General features: G+C 36.6%; 1 protein-coding gene across 1 annotated transcript in view; it reads left to right on the plus strand.

Moving 5' to 3' along the window:
* The first annotated feature begins 1,771 nt into the window (after nucleotides 1-1,771).
* LOC124262951 overlaps nucleotides 1,772-24,422 on the plus strand; it is a 110,596-nt gene continuing 87,945 nt past the window's right edge. The window contains exon 1 of the mRNA XM_046697562.1: nucleotides 1,772-1,959. Coding sequence (XP_046553518.1) covers nucleotides 1,929-1,959 — 31 coding nt within the window. The 5' untranslated portion in view covers nucleotides 1,772-1,928. The remainder of the gene's footprint in view (nucleotides 1,960-24,422) is intronic.

A 24,422-nucleotide genomic window follows, 5' to 3' on the forward strand; every position in this document is an offset into this window, starting at 1 on the left:
AATGACGTCACAATGTTTTCTGTGGTTAAATAGTTTTGAAAAATAAAACATATGACCGTCAGGAAACTCGGGAGATAAATGGCGTCCCCTATTTCACTAAAGGGGATTGGGTGGTCAGCATCGATGACTCGGTGATGGAGCGTCATGGGGTGCCGATGACGTTGATCGCTGCTCATGTTGTCAAACGTGGTTTGCATGTCCTACAATCGATTATTTACAGGCCGCTGTAATGTTGACTACTGACTGACAATGGCTTGAAAGCATTTCATTCACTAATATTGAATGAAAACAACATATTAAACGTGATTGCTTTAATTGGGAAATGTCTAGAACTGACGCTCTAGACTTGCCAAACATTCAATGGTTGAGTTCTCATTTATTCTGCAGGGTCTTGTCGACAGACTACACCCCTGGCGCTTGAGTGAGTGAGTGTGTTACACTGAACATTGTGTACGATATAGGAGTTATATTTGAGTCAGTTTGCAGCCTGGATATTTGTGTGTGTGATACCCCCCACGGCGCCGGGCCTGGACGGGCATTTATCACTATAAAATCACTATTGGCTGTAGAAGACATCTGGGATATAGCTGTCAAACTCGTCAACTGTTCAACACATGTCGCCGAAGAGACGTCGGGTTGTATATATTCTGGTAAATAATAACAAGGTCCATTTCATACTGGAATAACTTATACTAGTTGCATTATCGCACCTCAAACATGATGCATTGTCAGTCTTAGACTGACATTTGTTCGCAGAAATATTATTTTTTCATTCATTTTGTTTTCAGAAGTAGAATACAATATAATGTACAGAATAAAGAAAGGAACCCAGATCAGTTATTAATTTCAGAGCTGAGGCAATATAGACTTGGACAAACATTCTTAACTTGCGTTTAACCTCTTTTTCTTAAAGTTATTTTCTTCTGCCTGGGAACCAGAATATGTGGGACACTATACCACCACGACAGGCAGTCTTACGTCACAATGCATAACATTCGCCACCACTCGCCCCTTTCCGTAGCTGCAAGAAGGCCTGTCCGGGAATAACACGACTTGGTCGTCAATGGCGTGATTGCGTAACTTCAAAGTGGTAAAAAACCAAATAATTACAGGTTCGAATCCAAGATACTACAAGGTTTGTCTGAGCCACACTGGTACCCAGCTTCTGGAGGATTTGTCCGTAGAGTAGACTAACGACTAGTCCCTGAAATGAACATATTTTACAGAAAACAAAGTTCATAGTTAAAAAAAATAAAATATAACGAAAAGGAGCCCTGAGACTTTCTTCATTTTTTAGAGACCCTGAAATCTAGACTTGCCACATTTTCTAGACTAGCGTGGGCTTTCTTGGATATGTTTGCTTCAATGTCTGTATGACGGACTATCCGTAGAGATAAACACCCAAGACCAGCATGTCCCATAGAGATGACACACCGTATCGTCAGTCACTGGAGTCGATTCTTTTGAGGACTCCGTTATCTAGATGGGATATTGCTGAGTACGGCGTAAAACACCATCAACTCAGTACAAGCAAGTTTAAATGTAATATTGATAGGTGAAGGAACATTTTTATGTAAAAGATGACTGTTTTGTCCTTTAATCTTCCCATTTTCCACTTGAAGAATGAAAGAAATACTGGAAAGTTGAAATGCATGAACTTCGGAAAATAAGTCCTAGATAGGTTTGAGAGCGTCATATTTTTCTCTGTCGCCAAGTACTCATTTATGGGAAAGTTAGCAAATGAACTGATTAGCACGCGTCAAACGTTGAGGCTTCCTTCATAATCTGTATTTTCTGAGGCAAGCTGACATTGTGTATTCAAAGCTTGAATATGGATACAACAAATTTGTGACTGTGAGTATTGAAACTTTTTGAACATTCTGATTTCGGCAAACCAATGCTGAACACATCGTGGCACGCCCAGACAAATGTTGACAGTGACGAAAAGTACAGGTGAAGGTAGGACCTTCGGATTTCACACTTGTACACTGCTCTCGTGTTATCTAGTTTGTTTATTTTTGGGCTCACTTTATATTAATATATTGCAGTGCTGAGAAAAAATGCTTGAATTACGTCATCAACATCATCAATCATATGACGCCGGTGTATGTTTTTTTACGAACAAGTGCGCGTTCGAGTACAGCACGGCTTCACGCAACAATCGGATCACTACGACAATTTGACCACTGTTTTTAATCACTTAGCAATACAACAAAAAAGCAAGCTAACGACAGTCATACTTCTGAAATCACTTGCGAATAGCGGAAAAGGCATTTAAATCTTTAAGTACAATTTTGTTATAAAAATAATCATGTATAAACAACTCAGTCATAATGGAACTGTGGTAGAGCTACATACACAATATGATTGTTTCTCATCACTTTTAAAAAAAATATGGGTCAGGCTTATTTTTACATTTATTTTATTTTATGTCCAAAACCCCTTGATTTTTGTGGAAATTTAGACCTTTTCTCCACAAGAAAATCAAAACTTAGAAGTGTGAAAAATTCATGCACATTTTGAGAGTCAAACTTGCATTTTCTCGAATTTTTGGGTCAGGCAGTAATGAGAAACAGGACTATTTATATTTATGGCAAAACTAAAAAACAGAAAACACCACAAGCTGTAGTGTATTGACCCCTGTGAGAGTCTGGATATCCTATGATATATGGCCAAACTAAAACACAGAAAAGATCACAAGTTGTAGTGTATTGACCCCCGTGAGAGTCTGGATATCCTATGATATATGGCCAAACTAAAACACCGAAAAGATCACAAGTTGTAGTGTATTGACCCCCGTGAGAGTCTGGATATCCTATGATATATGGCCAAACTAAAACACCGAAAAGATCACAAGTTGTAGTGTATTGACCCCTGTGAGAGTCTGGATATCCTATGACATCATGTATAGTGAATAAAGTGATTGGTGGTCAGATATCGTGACTAGGTTGATTGCATGTCTTCTACTCCTTTGATTCTTTCATCATCACTCACATCTTACGCCTGATTGGTCAAGTTCAAATACTATTCTATCATTAGGCGAAATGAGAAAGCCAACTGATACTTTTATCATGCGTACAGGTCAGCTGATGAGAAAATACTGGATTATTGTCATCAGCCAGTTGATGAGCAGGTCATCCAGTTTGTGTGTAGGTCAGCAAAGACTCATGAATATCTCAGCTGATTTGTTTGTGAACAAGTCTTCATGTAAACAAAATGTTTGGTTTCCACCAATGCCTGCTTCTCCTTCAAACAACATTTTCTCCATCTCTATTCAATCATGTTATTATAGTTTTAAATATTACCTCCCTGAATGTACATCAAGAACAAAGTTTTTCTTTGGTGATTATTAACTTTGATGGTTATTTTACAAAACTATTGTACACCACATTTTAGGTGTCTGTACGGGAGGGTGTGTACGTGTGTTTCAGATTAAGGGGGAAGGGCATGAAAAAATAATGCAGTTCTATATTTTTCAAGTATTTCATATTTATGTTTGACCATTACTTACAGGAAGACGGATGTGATGAACAATACCCATTTAAACGCCTTTTGGTTTGGGTGTGGGGTGTGGGGTGAGGGGTGTGTGTGGTGAGGGGGGTGTGTGGTGTGGGGTGAGGGGTGTGGGGTGTGTGTCTCTCTCAAAGTCGACATTAACATTGACTCAACTTGAGCAATCTGCTCTCTGTTGCCTTGAAGCGATGGGTACAATGTGTGAAGCCCATTTCTGGTGTCCCCTGCCGTGATGTTGCTGGAATATTGCTAAAAGTGGCGTAAACCAAACTCAGTCAGTCAGTCTTGAAGGGATAAGATATAGCATACCGATTCCACTTTTTCTGATAGTTGTACTCAAGAGCAGTGAAGGCATTAAACACAGGAAATTGGAACTTGGCCCAAACTAGGCGAAAATACATTCTCTTTATGAGTGCCTGGTTTTTGTTGCACCTTCCTTTATGTCACAGATTTATCTTTGACAAAACCTACAAAGACAGTTCATTGCTTCTCTTGAAATGCTTATCAGCTGTGAATAAAATAAACACACAAAGAGTTTTAGCAACCCAACACCATGAAGTCATTCAAGCATAGCTCATTATATCTGTGAACCTGTGTATCTGGCGTACAAAAACTCGTATCACACACAAAAGAGGTGATAAGACCTCGTATCACAACTTGTACATTAAATCTGTGATGAATATCGTCATGGCATGATCACCGACACATTATCAATATAATGGATGCGAAAACACAAAAATAATAATCGGTCACCGATCGCCTCAGGCTGTCTTCTCAATCGCTGGCGGTCATCGCGGGATCATGTCTGATCAGACAAGCTTCGGTAATTTTAAATGTCTGGGTGTTCAAAAGGATCAAGTCAGCGCTCAGACCTTTTCACACCAGCTAAACGAGGGGGTTAACACCAGTGTAGGTGAACACAGTACCTGTTCATCAATATTCCATGTATTTCCTGTCTGCTGATAAAATTATTTTCAGAGTTTATTTTCAAATATACACCTGTATTCCCTCCATAACAAGTACTTTAACAAAGAGTACTGATCATCTTATTTCGAAGTCTAATGAATTTGTTACCAGTTCACGATCGTAAGAAGAGTTAGACTCATTAACGACGATGTATTATTATGTTAATTATGTCAGTCGCGTTAAAGAGATCAAGGTCCGACATTTGTCCAGGGGTATCCGATTTCAGACATCAGAGAAAATAATTTGTAAGAGTGTTCATATGTGTGACATCCATGTGTGATAAAAGTCGTATATCATATACACACTTATCTCCTGGTGTTGATCACTGTATATACTGTATTGTTTGGGCAGGGAAGATGGTCATGGTTTAGAACTACAGAATCAGTGGCGCCAGTAACTTCTTGGAACCTAATGGACACGCTGACAAATTGTATGATTTATTACCTTGGTTGGATCATGTCATGATCTGTGATGTATGATGTGTATCAGATTCTTGAATAGGTAAAATATTATTATGGTTTAGTTCTTGAAAGTCATTGACAAGTTGGATGAGCATGAATACATCAGGTGAATGAAGGAGCAAGAATTACCACTGAAAGGTCATTTAAGAATAAAATGAAGTTGCTTGATTGGCATTTTAAAAGATGTTATTTGAGGAACCTAAGACATTTTCTGGATTTCATCTTCGTTTTATTCTTTGATACAATGTTTCGGGGGCTGTTCCAGACCCATTATCAGGTTAAACTACTGTTACTGTTCATTAGTTTTACCTGATGATGGGGCCGGAACAGCCCCCCCAAACATTGTATCAAAGAATAAAAAGAAGATGAAATCCAGAAAATTCTTTATGTTCATAACATGAAGTTGTTTTCCATCAAACATGTCATGTATTCAATTAGTATAGTTGTTGCTATAATTATTCTTATATTATACAGTGTTTCCGCTGACTTAATTATTTATCGGACACTATGTCAGGCGACCTAAAATTTTACCGGTCTTGAATGAAATTTGCTGGTCGTATCCTATTGCCATACTGTAAGTACTCATTTTAAAGTTATTTTTAGCCTATTATTTCCGAAACATAAGAATTTTTGCGACCATGAAAGCACAGTCAAGACTGTCATTTTGCTTACCCATGATTTTTTATTTTAATACATGATTATTTACCGGACACAGTGTCCGGCTGGCTTTCAATCTACCGGTCCCCAACAAATTTTACCGGTGATTTTCAGGTATATACCGGAGAACGGAAACACTGATTATAATTTCGGGATATTGATGAGTGTAGTTTTGTAAATATAAAACAGACATGCTTAATCTACAGTATGCATGATTTAATATATATTTAGAAATTGATCTTATAATTCATCCAAAACTTGCTACCACAGAAGATAATTAAAACATGGATATCTATAGTGCAACTCAGAATAAGGACTTGCAGTCGACATCATATTGTCAAATGTGAAGCTTCACTAGGACCTTGAATGCTGTTACCCTGATCCAAAAAGTTTTGGTAAAAAATCGTATCATGCTTTTTAATGATTGAGAAGACATCAACAACGTCAGCAGCATTTAACCACAAACAGTGTGTTGAGCCTGTCAGGTCCGCAGCTGTGGAGATATTGCTGCAATATTATATTTTTTAACTCAAGTTTTGTCACAGTAAATATGTCATCAGGGATTATTTTGTCAGAGTAATAAAGTTAAAGGAAGTTCCTCTTAAGCTTTTTTGTCCCACAAGCAGTGTTAACGGTTTCTTTGTTTGGCAAAGTAAATGTGTCATCAGGAATTAATCTGTCTCAGGAGAAAGTGATAAAATATTGCACATGACACTTTACGGAATGGAATGTATTTAAACTCACTACATTTTATCGTATTGAAATATCACAATAAATATGAATACAGTAAGTTTTGTTTATTCTCACCCAGCAGTAGCTACCTATTCCCACAGACCATCTGCATGTGCAGCTGTATCAATGTTTGATATTCACAGTGACACAATTGAATTGAATTGAATTGACAACCATTGCTCGATAACGCCAGACTTTTTGGAAAACAGAAAAGCAGGGGGTTTCTATTCCGCTTACCAGAAACATGGTCAGTGTAAAAGAAATCAGCCCCATTTACTGTCTCTATCAATAGTAATACATCATTCACAATAGTGTAATCAAAACCAATGAAAATTTATTGTGAAACTCCCTACTTTCTTTTTCACATTTTTGTTCTGTAGAGATTTGATTGAAAACAGCAGTTTTACAGAGAAGCTGAAACTGTATGACGATGATTACCAATTCGGGGGGAAGAATATGATTATAGTAGATGACTGTGGGTAGCTACAGGAGATTTGGTGTCAATGACATGAAACATTGTGACATCATCAGTTACCATGACATCATAATCAAATGACATCACAGGTTTCTCTGCCACTAAAGCTGCCCAGCAGTAATATTTCACCCAAATCACTTGATGTTACAGTTTTCAAATAGATAAGTAAAAGAATTATATCAGATTTTAATAGAATCTCACCCTTGTGTCTTTTGAGATTAAGGTTACTGACCAAGTCTATAAAAGGTAACTAGTTGGCAACCTTGGAGTTTTAACATTTTCAAATGGTGATGATATATAGCATAATGTGACTCGAGTAATTCTCTATATGAATACATAATGCTATTTTAGAAAGTGGTCCAATGTAACGTGTTTTATATTTTGGATTACATTTTCTCAGTAAAGCACAGATTCTAGTATATTTGCATTATGGCACACCACCTAACAAAAACGCTAGAATCTGTATTTTACTGAGTGAGTGAGTTTAGTTTTACCCTGCTTTTAGCAATATTTCAGCAATATCACCGCTGGGGACATCACAAATGGGCTTCAAATGTGGGGAATCAAACCTTGGTCTTTTGAGTGACGAGCGAACACTTTAACCACTAGGCTATCCTACCATCTCGTAGTTTACTGAGAAAGAGTAATCCCAAAAATAACAGGTCATAATTCTATATATATTAAAAGAGAGTTGTTTCATTGTTAATAAAATTAAGAGTACAATGTTGAAATATGAGTTTTGTTGCTTATATTACAATCAGAATTTCAGTTCAGTTGTTAAAGGTAAGAAGACAAAACAGTTCAATACTGACCAAGTTTTGTAAACTACGACATGACAGAATATAGCAAGAGATGACCTGCCCAGTTGAGAACTGATGCTGAGTGTCAGTTAACAGAATATCTATACCAGTATGTATCCCGACACAGCCCTACAGTCTCTAAACATATTTATCACCACAAACATGATTGATCAGGTCATGTCGGCCATTTTGAAAAATGGTCTTTGTAGCTGATTTGTGTGGTTGCAGATAATTCCTGGTGTGGCCAGATTAAATCCAGCGACATTTTGCAGGGAACCCGTTGTAAATGTCTTATTTGTGTTCATTTACTGAAGAGTTCCCGCCCTAAGATAAGATAACTTCCTTCACCAGAGAAACTATTTTTTATGGCTGCTGTGTTTGCCATTAAGTCTCCCATTTATGTCTCTATGTATTTATACACTATCAGGCAGTGCAAAAGTGGGATTGGCACAATAGTGAAATGGCAGTATGTTTGAGCAAAACAAGGCTGTTCCCTGTGTTCCAAGGTGATAATGTCTGCCGTTTTGAAAGACATGGTGTTTAATTATAGTGGTGACAGATTTGAGCTGGAAAGGCCTGGGAAAGAAGTTGCGGAAGGTTTTTCTCTTGTTTTCTATTCCGGTTGTGAGCTTTCTAGAAGCTCATATTTTAGAAATGGCTTTTAAATGGATCAGGTTGTGATGATTTGCGCGAGGAGTTTTTACCATTCTCTGCAGGTGCAGAGCTATAGGTTTAATCTCAGGAACGTTCTACAATGGTGTTTTGCGATAATGGGAAGTATTTGATGAAGGAAATATGAAGATGTTATCAAAAACAACAGTATGTACAGAACACCCTCAAACTGTCATTCTTACAAGAGTTTCTTTTCTCGTTCAGTTGACTGCCGTCGTCTTTGTTGATGGTTTAAGATTACCATGACACTCACAGACAAACCTCTCTATATTGGCTTCACGGGTAAAAAGAAATCAATGCTATTTTCCTAAATGCAGTTTTTCATATTCGTGTTTAGCAGCCCCTTTTCAAGAAAATATATTCTCTGGAAGCAGTTTACTAGAAAATCCTTTTTTTATCAGTTCTTATGATGTCACCATTTTCCATGTCAGATGGAATCTACGTCACGAGATCATCAAGACTGATAATTTTGTAACATATATGTTTTGAATTTGCTATTGTAGAATCCAGATGATGCAATACCTCTTATGTCATAATAGTCTGCACTGGAGAGGAACTATTCGGACAAGTGCCCTGTTCCAAATTAAAATACGAGGTTCATTTCTACAGTTTTAGACTTCACCAAATTTTACAAAGACATAATTTTACAAATAATAAACCAGAGAGAATAGAAATCAAGATATTTTATTGCGCAAATGTTCCATGTAGAAACGCTGACAATATTGTATAAACTACACAAACGGGATATGTAAAAAGTCAGAGTAACCATACAGATGACACAAATGTGTATAATGGTGGGGCGGTGGGGTAGCCTAATGGTTAAAGCGTTGTCTCGTCACCCCGAAGGCCCGGGTTCGATTCCCCACATGGGCACAATGTGTTAAGCCCATTTCTGGTGTCCCCAGCCGTGATATTGCTGGAATATTGCTAAAAGCGGCGTAAAACTAAACTCAGTCAGTCAGTCAGTCAGTGTATAATGGTCTAGGACGATCTAGAGATCCTCTAGATTTGTTTTAAGTTGTATCTATGGTAACAGATTTATCTTGTATCATAATGTTAAACAAAATTGTTGGGTGGGATGGGGTTTGTGTTACAGACAGAGCCATATATTTTCCAGGGGTTCCAGATAATACTTTCATTTTCTGGAAGTTTGTTTTTATTTTATCTTTCACTTTGTGTATTTATTATTTGTTATGCATTGGTATTAAGTATACTGGATTGACATATTGTGACACAGTACTGGGAACTTCATTCTGGGCTAGTGTCTGCAGATTTTTAATATGCCATTGTTGCTGGTTTATCTGTGCATGTTCTGCCCACATGTGCAGTAGCACCTTTGTGGAAGGAGGAGCCTCACAATTCAATTTTAATTGATGGTTTTTAAATAAACACATCCTCCATGCTGAGCAAATGGTCTGTTAAGAATAAATAATTCTTTTTCAGAACCAAAATATTTGTCAAAGCACAGTTAACATCCAGTGACCCAGTTTATGAGCTTCTGCTCTCCTGAATGGTAAGAAGCTGATTTTATATCCTGAAGCTGATTTTATATCCTGAGGCCGATCTTAGACATAACCTTTATTGGTTTTTAAAACTTCTAAAAACTGCAAGCTGACAACTTTCATCGATGATTCCTGTAAAGTATGAATTTGTGTAGAAATATTCCAAACAAGAATTCCAGGCATTATAAACAATATTGTGAAATTTGACGTTGAGCTGTTGATATTAGAAAAAGCATATAATTGCTGTGGCAGTGGCGCGTCATGCTGTATTTTGTTTGTATGATGTATGATGATATCATTTTAACATCAACATTAAAACAATTAGCTTTCATATGATACAATTTCAGTAATTGCAGCTGTAGTATCCTCAAACATGCCACAATTCATGTTAAATATATTGAAGAATTTTTAATTCGATCTATACCCATTTAATTCCTTCAAACGACTTCTCAAGACTCATCTGTTTTCACTGCATTATGACCAGCTACTAGTCCCTCATTGTATATATGTATATTATCCACCCACTTTGTTAGCGCTTTGAGCATGGGCCTTGTGCATGGAAAAGGTGCATTATAAGTTCACATTTATTATTATTACAAATATTGCTAAAATTCAGGAGAGCTACATAGCCAACTCTTAGTTTTTAAGGAAAAGTTTGAATATGGATGAATATTACCAGAACTACATTGGATTATATTATCAGAAGAACTTTTGCTTAAGCAAGATTTATGGATGTTAACTTCTTTATTGTGAATAACACGACGTTTCGGAGTGTATGCTTGCTCCTTCATCAGGTCCTTAAGAAACATTGTGTTATTCACAATAAAGAAGTTGACATCCATAAATCTTGCTTTTCTTATGCATTCCACTTCTAAATGCCCTTCAAAGATTTGAGAACTTTGTCTCAGATTTATTAACAAATTAAGAGCATGAATTCATTAACTGACTGCCTTGTGGACACATGACCAGATTAGGCTGACCTTGACCAGTGAAGGTCAGCTCATCTCTGATCATCTGTGATTGGCTGACACCATGTCAATGAAGGCGGCCATCTTGTTTGTGTAATGTCCTGCAGCCGACCTCATCAGTCAAAGAGGATCATGGGAGATTACAGACAGACAGGATGTTGAAACTATTAGCACAATCTGCAGGTTCATTTGGTAATTGATATCTGATGGAAAATGGAGAAAAATACCTGTTGACCTTTCGCAAATCAGCGTACCTTTAATTGCTTTGTGTTCTGACTATTTCTAAGGAAGTCAGGTGTTATATAGGAGATTGTTTGATTGGCCCGGAAACTGACTCTATCTGATAGCCTTTAGTAATTAAATGTCAACTATAAGCCGGTTTTGTAGGGCTGAGGTTGGTAGATGAACTAGGATCCATTCCGAGGCTTTAGGTCATCTTACGATGTCAAGTAGCTCATTAAATTTCTGTAGAAATTGAACAACCTGTGGATACCTTTTGTATGCTTCAATACAAAGGTGCTTCTGTTTCACAATGGAATGTTTTTGCAATAAATATATCTGATCATATCTTACTAAAATGGTAAAACCTTCTTTGTATAGCACATCTCACTGATTGATTGATTAGTGAATACTAATGCAGTTTCTAAAATATCTGGGGCGGTGGGGAAGCCTAGTGGTTAAAGCATTGGCTCATCACGCCGAAGACCTGGGTTCGAATCCCCACCACATGGGTACAATGTGTGAAGCCCATTTCTGGTGTCCCCTGCCGTGATGTTGCTGGAATATTGCTAAAAGCGGGGTAAAACCAAACTCAGTCAGTCAGTCAGTCTAAAATATCTGATAGAATTGTACAAATATTAGTATACACAATATCTGATAGAATTGTACAATATTAGTATACACAATATCTGATAGAATTGTACAAATTTTAGTATACACAATATCTGATAGAATTGTACAAATATTAGTATACACAATATCTGATAGAATTGTACAAATTTTAGTATACACAATATCTGATAGAATTGTACAAATATTAGTATACACAATATCGGATAGAATTGTACAAATATTAGTTTACACAATATCTGATAGAATTGTACAAATTTTAGTATACACAATATCTGATAGAATTGTACAAATATTAGTATACACAATATCTGATAGAATTGTACAAATATTAGTTTACACAATATCTGATAGAATTGTACAAATTTTAGTATACACAATATCTGATAGAATTGTACAAATATTAGTATACACAATATCTGATAGAATTGTACAAATATTAGTTTACACAATATCTGATAGAATTGTACAAATATTAGTATACACAATATCTGAAAACTTCACTGAATCATTTGCAACATGTAGAATGTTTTACAACTTCAGTCTGAACAAATCTGATAACCCTACTGTGAGTGAGTGAGTGAGTTTAGTTTTACTCTGCTTGTAGCAATATTCCAGCAACATCACGGCGGGGGACACCAGAAATGGGGTTCACACATTGTACCCCTGTGGTGATTCGAAACCGGGTCTTCGGCGTGACGAGCGGACGCTTTAACCACTAGGCTACCCCACCGCCCCGATAACCCTACAGACAATAACCTACAACTACAGTGCCGTTATTGTTCAAGGTCATGATAATGTCAAGCAGTATCTGTTAAGTTTCTATTAATCAAGAAAACTGAGACTTTTCTGACTTAACATATCTGGATTGTTTATGTTAAAAAACATGGCAGAGGGATGAAATAAATATGTAAAAAATATACAAGTTAAGTCTTACAGGTAATCAAATAAAACACCTTTTAGAAATGTCATTTGCAGGACGTCTATATACTTTTTTAGCCTTTAATATAAATGAATTGCACATTTTCTTTTCTTCAAAAGTAAGTGAGAATGGTTTGACCCTGCCGTTTTTGGCAATATTACAGCAATATCACGACAGGGGACACCATCACCTGATGAAGGAGAAAGAATTAGCTCTGAAACATCGTGTAAAAAATATAAAGAAGTTGTTATCCATAAAAGTGTCATGTATTCAGGGGACACCCATTTGGGGAATTGATCCCAGATCTTAAGCTAACACTTTCACCACAAGACTACCCTGCCGCTATGAGTGCTATGAGAGGGCTCTTGACTATTCTCAGTTACTGTAACAACTAGATTTGTGTGGTCAAGCTTTTCTGCCAAAAAATGATTGTACACAAGCAGAATACACACGTGCAGTGGTAATAATGGTACTCATCAATTTCTAAACAAATACTAAGTATGAGTCATAATGCATAGTTTTGATATAATGTTTTCCATACAACTGTATATATATATATTTTAATATAATAGCCGTTCCTTTAGCGATATTGTCCGTTTGTACTTATTTCAACAATACCTACTTTAATCTACTAAATATATATATTTTTATGAATATTTCTTCATTAGATAGGTTGTGGTTATGAATATTCTTACTTTACAAGTGAGTGAGAATGTCTTTATGCTGCTTTACTCAATATTCCAACAACATTGCCAACCAGTATCTATTCCTGCAAGGAAATTGCCTTTTGTGGTGTTTTGGATTTTGTTCATTGTATTTACTGGAATATTCCTATGGAATGGAAACATGTATCTATGATACACTTACATTGGAATGTTTGTACTGCACTGATTTCATGTGGAGCTGAGTATCGTTAATACTGGGGTTGGGTATTGCCAATATTTTCGTGATTGCGATATATTGTGATATGTATTTGCGTATTGGAATATGTATTGCAATATGTTGTGAAAGTGTAACACATGGGTTAAGGTAATGAAATTACTGTTTCCTTTCTTTTTAAACTATGCCACTGGCCACTGTCAGGACTCAGATGTGTTTGAACAAGAGATCAATTAAAAATGTTTCCAAATTGAAGACTTGGGCTCTGGAACTCGAGGAAAGGCGCCTGCAGCGGCGTCCGCCAGTTTGGTTTGTTTATCCCTACAACGAGTGCCAGTACCAATCTATTTTTTTTATTTATGTGGTTTACAAATCATGTAAATGCAATTAAATGACCAATAAACATTCTCAAAATGTCAAATGTTATTAGTGTTTTTTTACTACTTCCCGAAAATTACCAATGACGGTCACAGAAAAATTATTAATCATTGTCACGGAAATTGCCGATCGTATCAGGTGGACCAATTCCCAAAAACTGTACCACAATATATATCGTATTGTGAAGTTCGAATTGCAATATACTGGTTAACCGGTGTTATCGCCCACCGTTAGTTCATACCCCAGCAGGGGACACTAGTACTGGGCCCACGCACTGTACCCATGTGGAGAATTGCAATATACCGGTTAACCGGTGTTATCGCCCACCGTTAGTTCATACCCCAGCAGGGGACACTAGTACTGGGCCCACGCACTGTACCCATGTGGAGAATTGAACTCAGGACTTATAGTGTAAAAAGTGAACTAGATCACACCATCACCATTTATCTTATTTACATGAAACAGAAACAAATTTCCTATATTGTTACAAATACATTACTGGTAAAACTACAGTTGGAATATTGCTATGGCGTCACACGACAAATAGAACACAGAAACACTATGATGTCACTCGTGACGATCCTTTATTCATTTTGAGAAAGTTTGATTTTGTTTATGTGCAACTTAACATGTTTATATCTAGGAAATCTCTAAACAGAAAATCTGATGAGAAATTCCCACCGGAAAGAAATTTAGATTTACAAGAAGAGGTTTCCTTCTCAGATAACAGACAGTATAATACATGTATTTACAGACAGCTTTGCTGAATTACCACTGACATTGACAGGCAAAAGTTGTCTTGTGGGAAACAAAATCATAAAATTGTATATTCACGAAATTAGTACTTTCTTCAAATTCTTTTTATAGTTGTCAACAAATTATTTCCACCAGTTCACATTATGTATTGAAAACATGCGTTCTCCTGTAAGAGTACAAAGTAAATAACAGGTTGGATTAGGCTAAGAATACTTATGGAATATTTTTAAAATGATTATCCCAAGGGAAAATATATCAACGGATGTGTACATTCACAAGAATATCAAATTTCAGGGCTTCACATTACAAAATGTCAGTATATGCATCCCAATTTTTTTTAAAGAAATCTGATAATTGATATCGTTATATTTATAAAGTTCAACAATAGTAATAAGAAATCTTTAGCTATAAGACAAAATATTATGGATGTCAACTTCTTTTTATAGTATGCACAACATTTCTGGGTTTCGTCAGGTGAAAGGGGCAAGGAAAAGCCCAGAAACGTGTATACAATAAAACGAAGATGACATCCCTAATATTTTGTGTTATACTTGAATACCAACTTCTATATGCCTTTCAAGAAACTCAGATATTTAGCTGTTCTCTGACTTCTTTTGTGGATTTCTTTTTTCTTTCTCATGACAAAAGAGTACGAAATCATTCTTCAGCAATCAACAAGGCGATCTGTGAAGAGTCCGGCAGTCGGAGCTCAGTGTGTAGACATGCTGATACACATCTCAGATAAGTGACGTACAGGTATCGTACATTTCGGCTGATTATACATGGAGGGTGTGAGAAGCTGACATACGTCATCCATCATGGAAACAAATATACAGCCAGACTCGCACCAACACCATAGACATCATCAACATCAACGGCGACGGCGTTGCCAACAAACCCTCCCTGATACTGGAATCCCTGTAATTTACAAAAGCTCTAACTTTTTCACAAAGAGGAGAAAGAAATAACGGGGTATTCCTGAAGCCTAATGAAATGTTTTACCTGCAGCTTATTGTGCCTCGTCAATAGCGAATTAACACCTGTCAATTTCGTCTGGTGATTGACGGATAGGGATAATTCCTGGGTTGGATGGGAGGTATTCCGGAGGTTGTGCTGTGAGTCTCAGTGTACATTGTGCTGTGGCTGGGAATGGTTGTGTAATGACAGAGTTTGGCGGAGATTCCACACACGTACTTATTGCTCCATTCCGCAGTGTGAGAGTGTCTGGTAACCCATCAATTCTGTCTGTACCATCATCAGATTAAAGTCCCAGCTTCTTGATTTACGACATTATTTAGAGTTGTGATCTTTTTAAAATGTATTGATATGATGTACTCATTATTATATTATGATATCATGTGTAAAGATGCCACACAAGGTACAAGATATTTTATTGTGCAAACGTTCCATGTAGATACAGAGATAATATTCTATAAACTACATAAGGCAAGACCAATTTTATTTCTTGTTTTACAGATTTTTGGCCTCAGAAAACCTAAAGGCAGGAGGTCAAAAAATAAAAATAAAATCACCAGTCAAAGTAATATCTCTTCTACATATTAAAAGTATTTTACTTTTGGCAATTTATGAAGTGTGTATGGGGCAAAACACAATTTTAAAAAAACATTTTCTTGTAAGGTTACATTTTGGCCGATAAAACATAAGAATTTATTTTTTGAGTGGGAAAATTAATTAATTTATTTTTTTAATTCTTGAAAGAATACAACAGGTGGATCCGTAAAACAAGAAAAAAAATTAATCTGGCCTAAACAAGATATGAAAAAACAAACTAATTGTCAGAGTATATACATATACTAATACAGATGTGTATAATGAGCTGGGACAATCCAGAGATCTTCTAGAACCGTTTGAAGTTGTATATATGGTAGCAGATTAGTTCTATGCTATCTGTATAATTTGGAAACAAGAGGCTGAATTTTGTATATTTGAAAAAGGGCAGTTTTTGTCCATTACCACCAAATCTGTTAACTTAAGCTAATTAATGTAAAAAAAATACATTGTAATTCAATAACATATAAAAAGACCCAACATTTTACAGGGGGACTGATCCAGAGCAATTAATGTGGACTGGTTGTTGCTTTTGTTATTGTTTTTCTCCTGTGAGAACCTGCATGATATCCCAGAATCCTTGTCTCGTTTGCAATCTCTGCTGCGCCACTCGCAAGGGCACTTGGTAGTATAAGCACACATTGATCAACAAAGATGAAAAAACTTTTACTCATTTATATGACATAGATTTTTTCAGTCGTATCATGTTTTACCACTGGCAGATGAAGTCAAATTTCAAAATGTTTAATGGGGTTTAGTTCCCTCCCTTTTTCTTTTGTCCTCCCCGCTAATCATGGCAGAAGAGTCTGTTATTCATAAAAATTGTGAGGTTTAAAAGGGCGCGCTCTTACGTCACAATTTAAGGGGGAGATAACTCTTTAAGGGGTTGGGCATACTACCAGGGGAACTATGACTAAGGGATCGTTTTTTCTTTTCCATTTATTCTGTATGTGTCTGTGGTAACCAATGTGAATCATGTTTCACACACACGCCCTGAGTGCAACCTAGTGTATGTTGTCTGTCTCATTACTTAAATAAATGATTCTGTTGAAATCTACAACAAATGAATAACAACTAAATACAAATATCAAAATCTAAACAGACTAAAGATTTAGCAATAATATCAGGCTTGTTCGAGGAATGTACCCATCAATATCCACATAAAGGAACGATATGCCATTCATCTGCAGCTGACAAAGAATCCTGTCTTCACAGTCTAATAAGCAAAAAAGTTTTATAACGTCATATAACTATATATATATAACTAGTGACCAATGTCACCAATGTGTGAAGCCCATTTCTGCTTTCCCCTGCCGTGATGTTGCTGGAATATTTCTAAAAGCGGCGTAAAACCAAACTCAGTCGGTCAGTCAACTGGTCACATGACTGTTTCATGTTTTTCACATATTGTATAGTCTCTTTGGTCACTCAAGATAGACCAACAACTACTTGCATGATGTCCACCATTAGTAAAAAAGTACTTTAGTTAGCCAACAATGAGCAGTCAACGTATTTGTGGTTAATCCTTTGAAGGAAGGATGTTTTTACACAGGCACTTTACAACAGAATGTGGGTATGTTCAATGTATGTGAGTAAATCTATATACATAAACACTACCTTTTGACCAATCCGCGTTTCTAGATAAAAGTAAATTTATCAATTAGCGTGTTATCGGTTAATCCTTTTATCGATGTTTGATTTTTTAACTCAGCTGATAATTCCTCTTGCTGCACTTCCATGCGCATATTACATAACATGTAATACATTTGCCACAGCAGACCTTAATTTGTATAGTTGAGTATTTACTCCAGACTCAAAATGCTGAATGGGAACCTTTGTTGGCTAATCTGAGTGGTGTTACCACTAATTATACCTGTTATAAAGTCATTAACTACCCCTCAAGTGAATGACAAATAAAGAGATGTAGGTTTATACCTCCAAAGCGGTGTCAGCCTGATTTCGCGAAAAATCTGAAATTATAGAGTACCGAAACCGTGGAAAAAGAATTGTATAAATCCGTTAGGTTGGGACCAATCGCATGAAAGTCTGTCATCACTGGACTATAAAGTTATGCCGAGTTACCCGGACACCAGTTGCAACGGAAAAACTTTCAAGCTGGTGTATGCACAATACACGCGGAGGAGTAGAATCACTGTATTGTTACAATGCAAATTGATTGCCTAAAAACACTTAGGAGTAGACACTGCTTTGAGGATACGAAAATAACCTTATTGTTGCTTCAGAAATACCGTATTTCCTCTAATAAGCGCCCCCGGCACTTATTTTTTCTACGGACCTCCAGACCCGGCGCTTATTAGAGGCCCGGCGCTTATTAAAATACCCTGTATTTTTAAAAGCGGGGAAGTTATGATTTAAGTGACCATTCCTTAATATATTTATTTTTAGACCAAGGGAGAATACATTTGCGAAAAATGCAAAGGTCTATACCCGGTGCTTTTTGGAGGCCCGGCACTTATTTCTTAAAGCACTGCTTTATCCCCGGCGGTTATCAGAAGCCCGGCACTTAATAAAGACCCGGCGCCTAATAGAGGAAATACGGTACATATAAGCATTTGCTGCGTACTAAAGTTTATTATTTGATATCAAAGATATTTTATTAATTTTATACTCTACAATGTCTGGAATATTGCTAAAAGTGGCATAAAACCATATAAACACCCACCCACACACCCACAATCCCACACACCCACACACTCACACACTCACACACTCACTCACTCACTCTCCACCTCATGCACGTCTCACCCAAAGCCACTGGTAAAGGCCCCCCAAGACTCCAGAGGTATGGCCATTCTTTCCTCTGCAAGCGGGGCGGTGGGGTAGCCCAGTGGTTAAAGCGTTGGCTCGTCACGCCGAAGACCCGGGTTCGAATCCCAACATGGGTACAATTTGTGAAGCCCATTTCTGGTGTCCCCCGCCGTGATGTTGCTGGAATATTGCTAAAAAGCGGCGTAAAACCAAATTCAGTCAGTCAGTCAGTCCTCTGCAAGCTTGCAGATGAGGGTCTATGGAATTTCTGCTAAATTAAACTTAGTCTCTGAATATATATAATTTTGAAAGTAACACACAAATCCATTTAAGTTAAAAGGAGCCACGGTATGATGGGAGATTCAGAACCTGAACCTGGGGAAATCTAGACTTGCTTCATTTCGGGCTTTAGCACTGCATAGAGGGGTTGGCAGTAGGGAAAATAATGTGGTTCAGGGACTGTGAGACAGACTAAGTCACTATGAATTAATCCATCTATTTGAGATTTCCATAAAAAGACACTGCTTGTTGATATATTCTATATTCAGGTTGTATATAAAGTCTAGAGAGTTTTGTTTCAGCCATTATCTGTGCCAGTTCATTATACGTTTTAATTGACCTTGATGTAAGCTAAGCTGAATGATTCATGTAAGCAAACCGTTTCTTGTACGACAAATTAATCTTGTGGACAGTGAAAGCTGTGGCTTTTTGAACAGCTCTGTTCACATCAAAGATTTCTAATTATGCTTTCTAAATATAACTTATACCCTTTGCGAATTTGTCATGTTGATAAATAATACAATTGTGTGATTAATTCACATTACGGCAAAGATGTCTCGCCTCTCAATGTTTGAGAAACACCATGCATCATTTTGTTCTGACAAATCCTACGTGTTACAAATGTTGAATAAAGTTATAAAAATGTTTGAAACAGAGCAGTTTTTGTACATTGCCACCAAATCTGTTAGCTAAGTTTAGTCATGAAAGAAAAACACATGGTAATTCAATAACGCATATAAAGACTCCACTTTTTTATTACAAAGTCTACATAATGTAATTATTTTGGGGGTTTATTTAATTTGAGTTTGGGATTGAAAAAAAGATACTTATGATGAAAAGTATTCACAGTGTAAAGACAACACGATTCCCAGCATCTGATCCTATCTAAGATAATACATTTTTCGCACTGGCCAACTGATATTGTTTCCAGAAATTACATAAATGGCAAGTAGAGTCTTAAAGAAATTAATGGCTCTCTCTCTCATTCCCTCCCACCCTCACTCACTCACATACTAACAGGTGCGGTGGGGTAGCGTTGTGGTTAAAGCGTTTGCTCATCATTCCGAGGACACGGGTTTAATACCCCACATGGGCACAAAGTGTGAAGCCGATTTCTAGTGTCCCGTGACATTATATTGCTGGAATATTGCTAAAAGCGGTGTAAACTAAACTGACTCACCTCACCTCACCTCACCTCACCTCACCAGGGCCTCACCTCACCTCACCAGGGCGGTGGCGTAACCTAGTGGTTAAAATGTTTGCTTGTCACGCCGAAGACCGGGGTTTGATTCCCCACATGGGTACAATGCGTGAAGCCCATTTCTGCTGTCCCCCGCCGTGATATTGCTGGAATATTGCTGAAAGCAGCGTAAAACCATACTCACTCACCCACTAGCTCCCTCACTTGCTCATGAGACTATTGTGATGATTCTTGGTAAAGAGGTCTTGTCACTGCTGTATTGTAGCAGCCTGTCGGAGAGTGGGTACAGACCTACCAGATGCCGCCTCTGTGAAGGGAATCCGTTGTGACAAGAAGCTGATGGGCTGATATTCCAGAACTCTCTGACACGTGAGAGCCACACTGTTTAGGTTGTGTGTTACTCTTGATGATCTCATAATGTGACGGAAAAAAATCATTTGTTGGCTGAAGAAGTCACCCGAACCCTTTTCCTGCATTAAAAAGTCTACACAAGCATTTTCAGTGTATAAAGAAGCCTGTCGAACACTATTCAGTGTATTAGGACATAACCTTAACTGTATTCAGTGTGTTAAGAAGTCATTAAAACTGTCTTCAGTATAGAGAGATATCTACAGAAGAGTATTCAGTGTGTTAAGAAATCTGAACTGTAGAACGTAATATATAGAAACATCTGCAGAACTGTATTCAGTAAACATTAAGTCTGCACAATTGTTTTCAGAATGTTAAAAAAATCTGCAGAACATGATTCAGTGGATGAAAAAATCTGCAGAACTTTATTCAGTGTATTGAGATATCTGCAGAACATGATTCAGTGTATTGAGATATCTGCAGAAGATGATTCAGTGGATTAAACAATCTGCAGGACTTTATTCAGTGTATTAACAAATCTGCACAACTTTATTCAGTGGATTTAAAAACCTGCAGAACATAATTCAGTGGATTAAAAATCTGCAGAACTTTATTCAATGTATTGAGATATCTGCAGAACTGTATTCAGTGTATTGAGATATCTGCAGAACATGATTCAGTGGATGAAAAATCTGCAGAACATGATTCAGTGTATTGAGATATCTGCAGAACATGATTCAGTGTATTGACATATCTGCAAAACATGAGTCAGTGGATTAAAACATCTGCAGAACTTTATTCAGTGTATTAACAAATCTGCAGAACTTTATTCAGTGGATTAAAAAATATGCGAAAATGATTCACTAGATTAAAAAATCTGCAGAACATGACTTGGTGGATTAAGAAATCTGCAGAACATGATTCAGTTAATTAAAAAAGCTGCAGAACATGATTCAGTGTATTGAGATATCTGCAAAACATAATTCAGTGGATTAAAAAATCTGCAGAACTTTATTCAGTGTATTGAGATATCTGCAGAACTGTATTCAGTGTATTGAGATATCTGCAGAACATGATTCAGTGGATGAAAAATCTGCAGAACATGATTCAGTGTATTGAGATATCTGCAGAACATGATTCAGTGTATTGAGATATCTGCAGAAGATGATTCAGTGGATTAAACAATCTGCAGGACTTTATTCAGTGTATTAACAAATCTGCACAACTTTATTCAGTGGATTTAAAAACCTGCAGAACATAATTCAGTGGATTAAAAATCTGCAGAACTTTATTCAATGTATTGAGATATCTGCAGAACTGTATTCAGTGTATTGAGATATCTGCAGAACATGATTCAGTGGATGAAAAATCTGCAGAACATGATTCAGTGTATTGAGATATCTGCAGAACATGATTCAGTGTATTGACATATCTGCAAAACATGAGTCAGTGGATTAAAACATCTGCAGAACTTTATTCAGTGTATTAACAAATCTGCAGAACTTTATTCAGTGGATTAAAAAATATGCGAAAATGATTCACTAGATTAAAAAATCTGCAGAACATGACTTGGTGGATTAAGAAATCTGCAGAACATGATTCAGTTAATTAAAAAAGCTGCAGAACATGATTCAGTGTATTGAGATATCTGCAAAACATAATTCAGTGGATTAAAAAATCTGCAGAACTTTATTCAGTGTATTGAGATATCTGCAGAACTGTATTCAGTGTATTGAGATATCTGCAGAACATGATTCAGTGGATGAAAAATCTGCAGAACATGATTCAGTGTATTGAGATATCTGCAGAACATGATTCAGTGTATTGAGATATCTGCAGAACATGATTCAGTGGATTAAACAATCTGCAGAACATGATTCAGTGTATTGAGATATCTGCAGAACATGATTCAGTGTATTGAGATATCTGCAGAACATGATTCAGTGGATTAAACAATCTGCAGGACTTTATTCAGTGTATTAACAAATCTGCACAACTTTATTCAGTGGATTTAAAAACCTGCAGAACATAATTCAGTGGATTAAAAATCTGCAGAACACGATTCAGTGTATTGAGATATCTGCAAAACATAATTCAGTGGATTAAAAAATCTGCAGAACTTTATTCAGTGTATTGAGATATCTGCAGAACTGTATTCAGTGTATTGAGATATCTGCAGAACATGATTCAGTGGATGAAAAATCTGCAGAACATGATTCAGTGTATTGACATATCTGCAAAACATGAGTCAGTGGATTAAAAAATCTGCAGAACTTTATTCAGTGTATTAACAAATCTGCAGAACTTTATTTAGTGGATTAAAAAATATGCGAAAATGATTCACTAGATTAAAAAATCTGCAGAACATGACTTGGTGGATTAAGAAATCTGCAAAACATGATTCAGTTAATTAAAAAAGCTGCAGAACATGATTCAGTGTATTAACAAATCTGCAGAACTTTATTCAGTGTATTAAGGAATATGCAAAACTTTATTTAGTTTATTAAGATATATGCAGAATTGTTTTCAGTGCATTAAAAATCTTCAGAACTTTATTCAGTCTATTAATTAAGAAATTTGCAGAACTTTATTCAGTGTATTAAGTCTGCAGAACTGTAGTAGCGCCTCAGTCTCGCTGCAGCCTAGATCAGCACAATGTACAATAAGAGAGAATACACTTGAGCTGTGTGAATGTCAGAATATAGAAATAGTTTAAATGTCAGTGACATATATATCACTGTAGGAATATTAAACATCCTACTTTATCTTTGGGATTTGCATTTTTCTAACTGAATCAACTGATGAAAAACAAATGAAAACAAACAAGCTTAGCTGTGCAACTTTATTTGAACTTCTATTTTTAACTTCTTGGTGTAATGAATAAAGAAAGTATACACTATAAAATTAGGAAATATGTGGTTTGTGCAATGCAACTGTTACACTTTGTAGCTGGACAAAAACAAATGAAATTTGTGATTAAAAAATATTTCGTGTCACTCATGATAAAGATTCAGTCTGAATTTTATCAGCAAAGTAAACATGTGAAGAAATAGTTCTTGAAGTCTGAGAATGGGGAAAGTTTGTCAATGACATGTGTCACATGATGAAGGAGCAAGCAAACGCTCCGAAACTTCGTGTTATTCACAATAAAGAGTTTGACATCCATAAATCGTGCTTTGCTTAAGTTTGTCTTGTTTTGGTGGATTAGATTTATACTTTGTTTTATGGGGGTAATCAGATATTCTATTAAATATACAGTAGACATATCACGAGAATCAGTTTGTGGATCATGCAAAGAAAAACTTACTTATCAAAAGCGGAGTAGCGCAGAAGATAACTTGATGTGGAAGGTTTGGTGACTTAAGATTGAAGATTGAAGATTGGTTGGTTGGTTGTTGTTTAACACTGCACGGGGCAGTATCCAGCTGTATGGCTGCCATTTGTAAATAATTGACTCTGCACCAGACAATCCAGTGATCAACAGCATGATCATTGATCTACGCAGTTGGGATAAGGTGACATGTGTCAACCATTTGAGTCAGTCTCACCACTCGATCCCGTTAGTCGCCTTTTACGACAAGCATGGGTTGCTGAAGACCAGTTTTAGGATCTTTGCGAGTTAGGTTGACGGGGTATCAATAGCAATGATAGTCTGTCAAGCAGACCCTGATATAAGTACATCCAAGAAAGCCCATGCAAGTTTACAACAAGTAAATCTGAAAATAA

Source organism: Haliotis rubra, unplaced genomic scaffold (assembly GCF_003918875.1).
Source record: "Haliotis rubra isolate DU_JTF1 unplaced genomic scaffold, ASM391887v1 Scf860, whole genome shotgun sequence".
In the NCBI taxonomy this organism is placed as follows: domain Eukaryota; kingdom Metazoa; phylum Mollusca; class Gastropoda; order Lepetellida; family Haliotidae; genus Haliotis; species Haliotis rubra.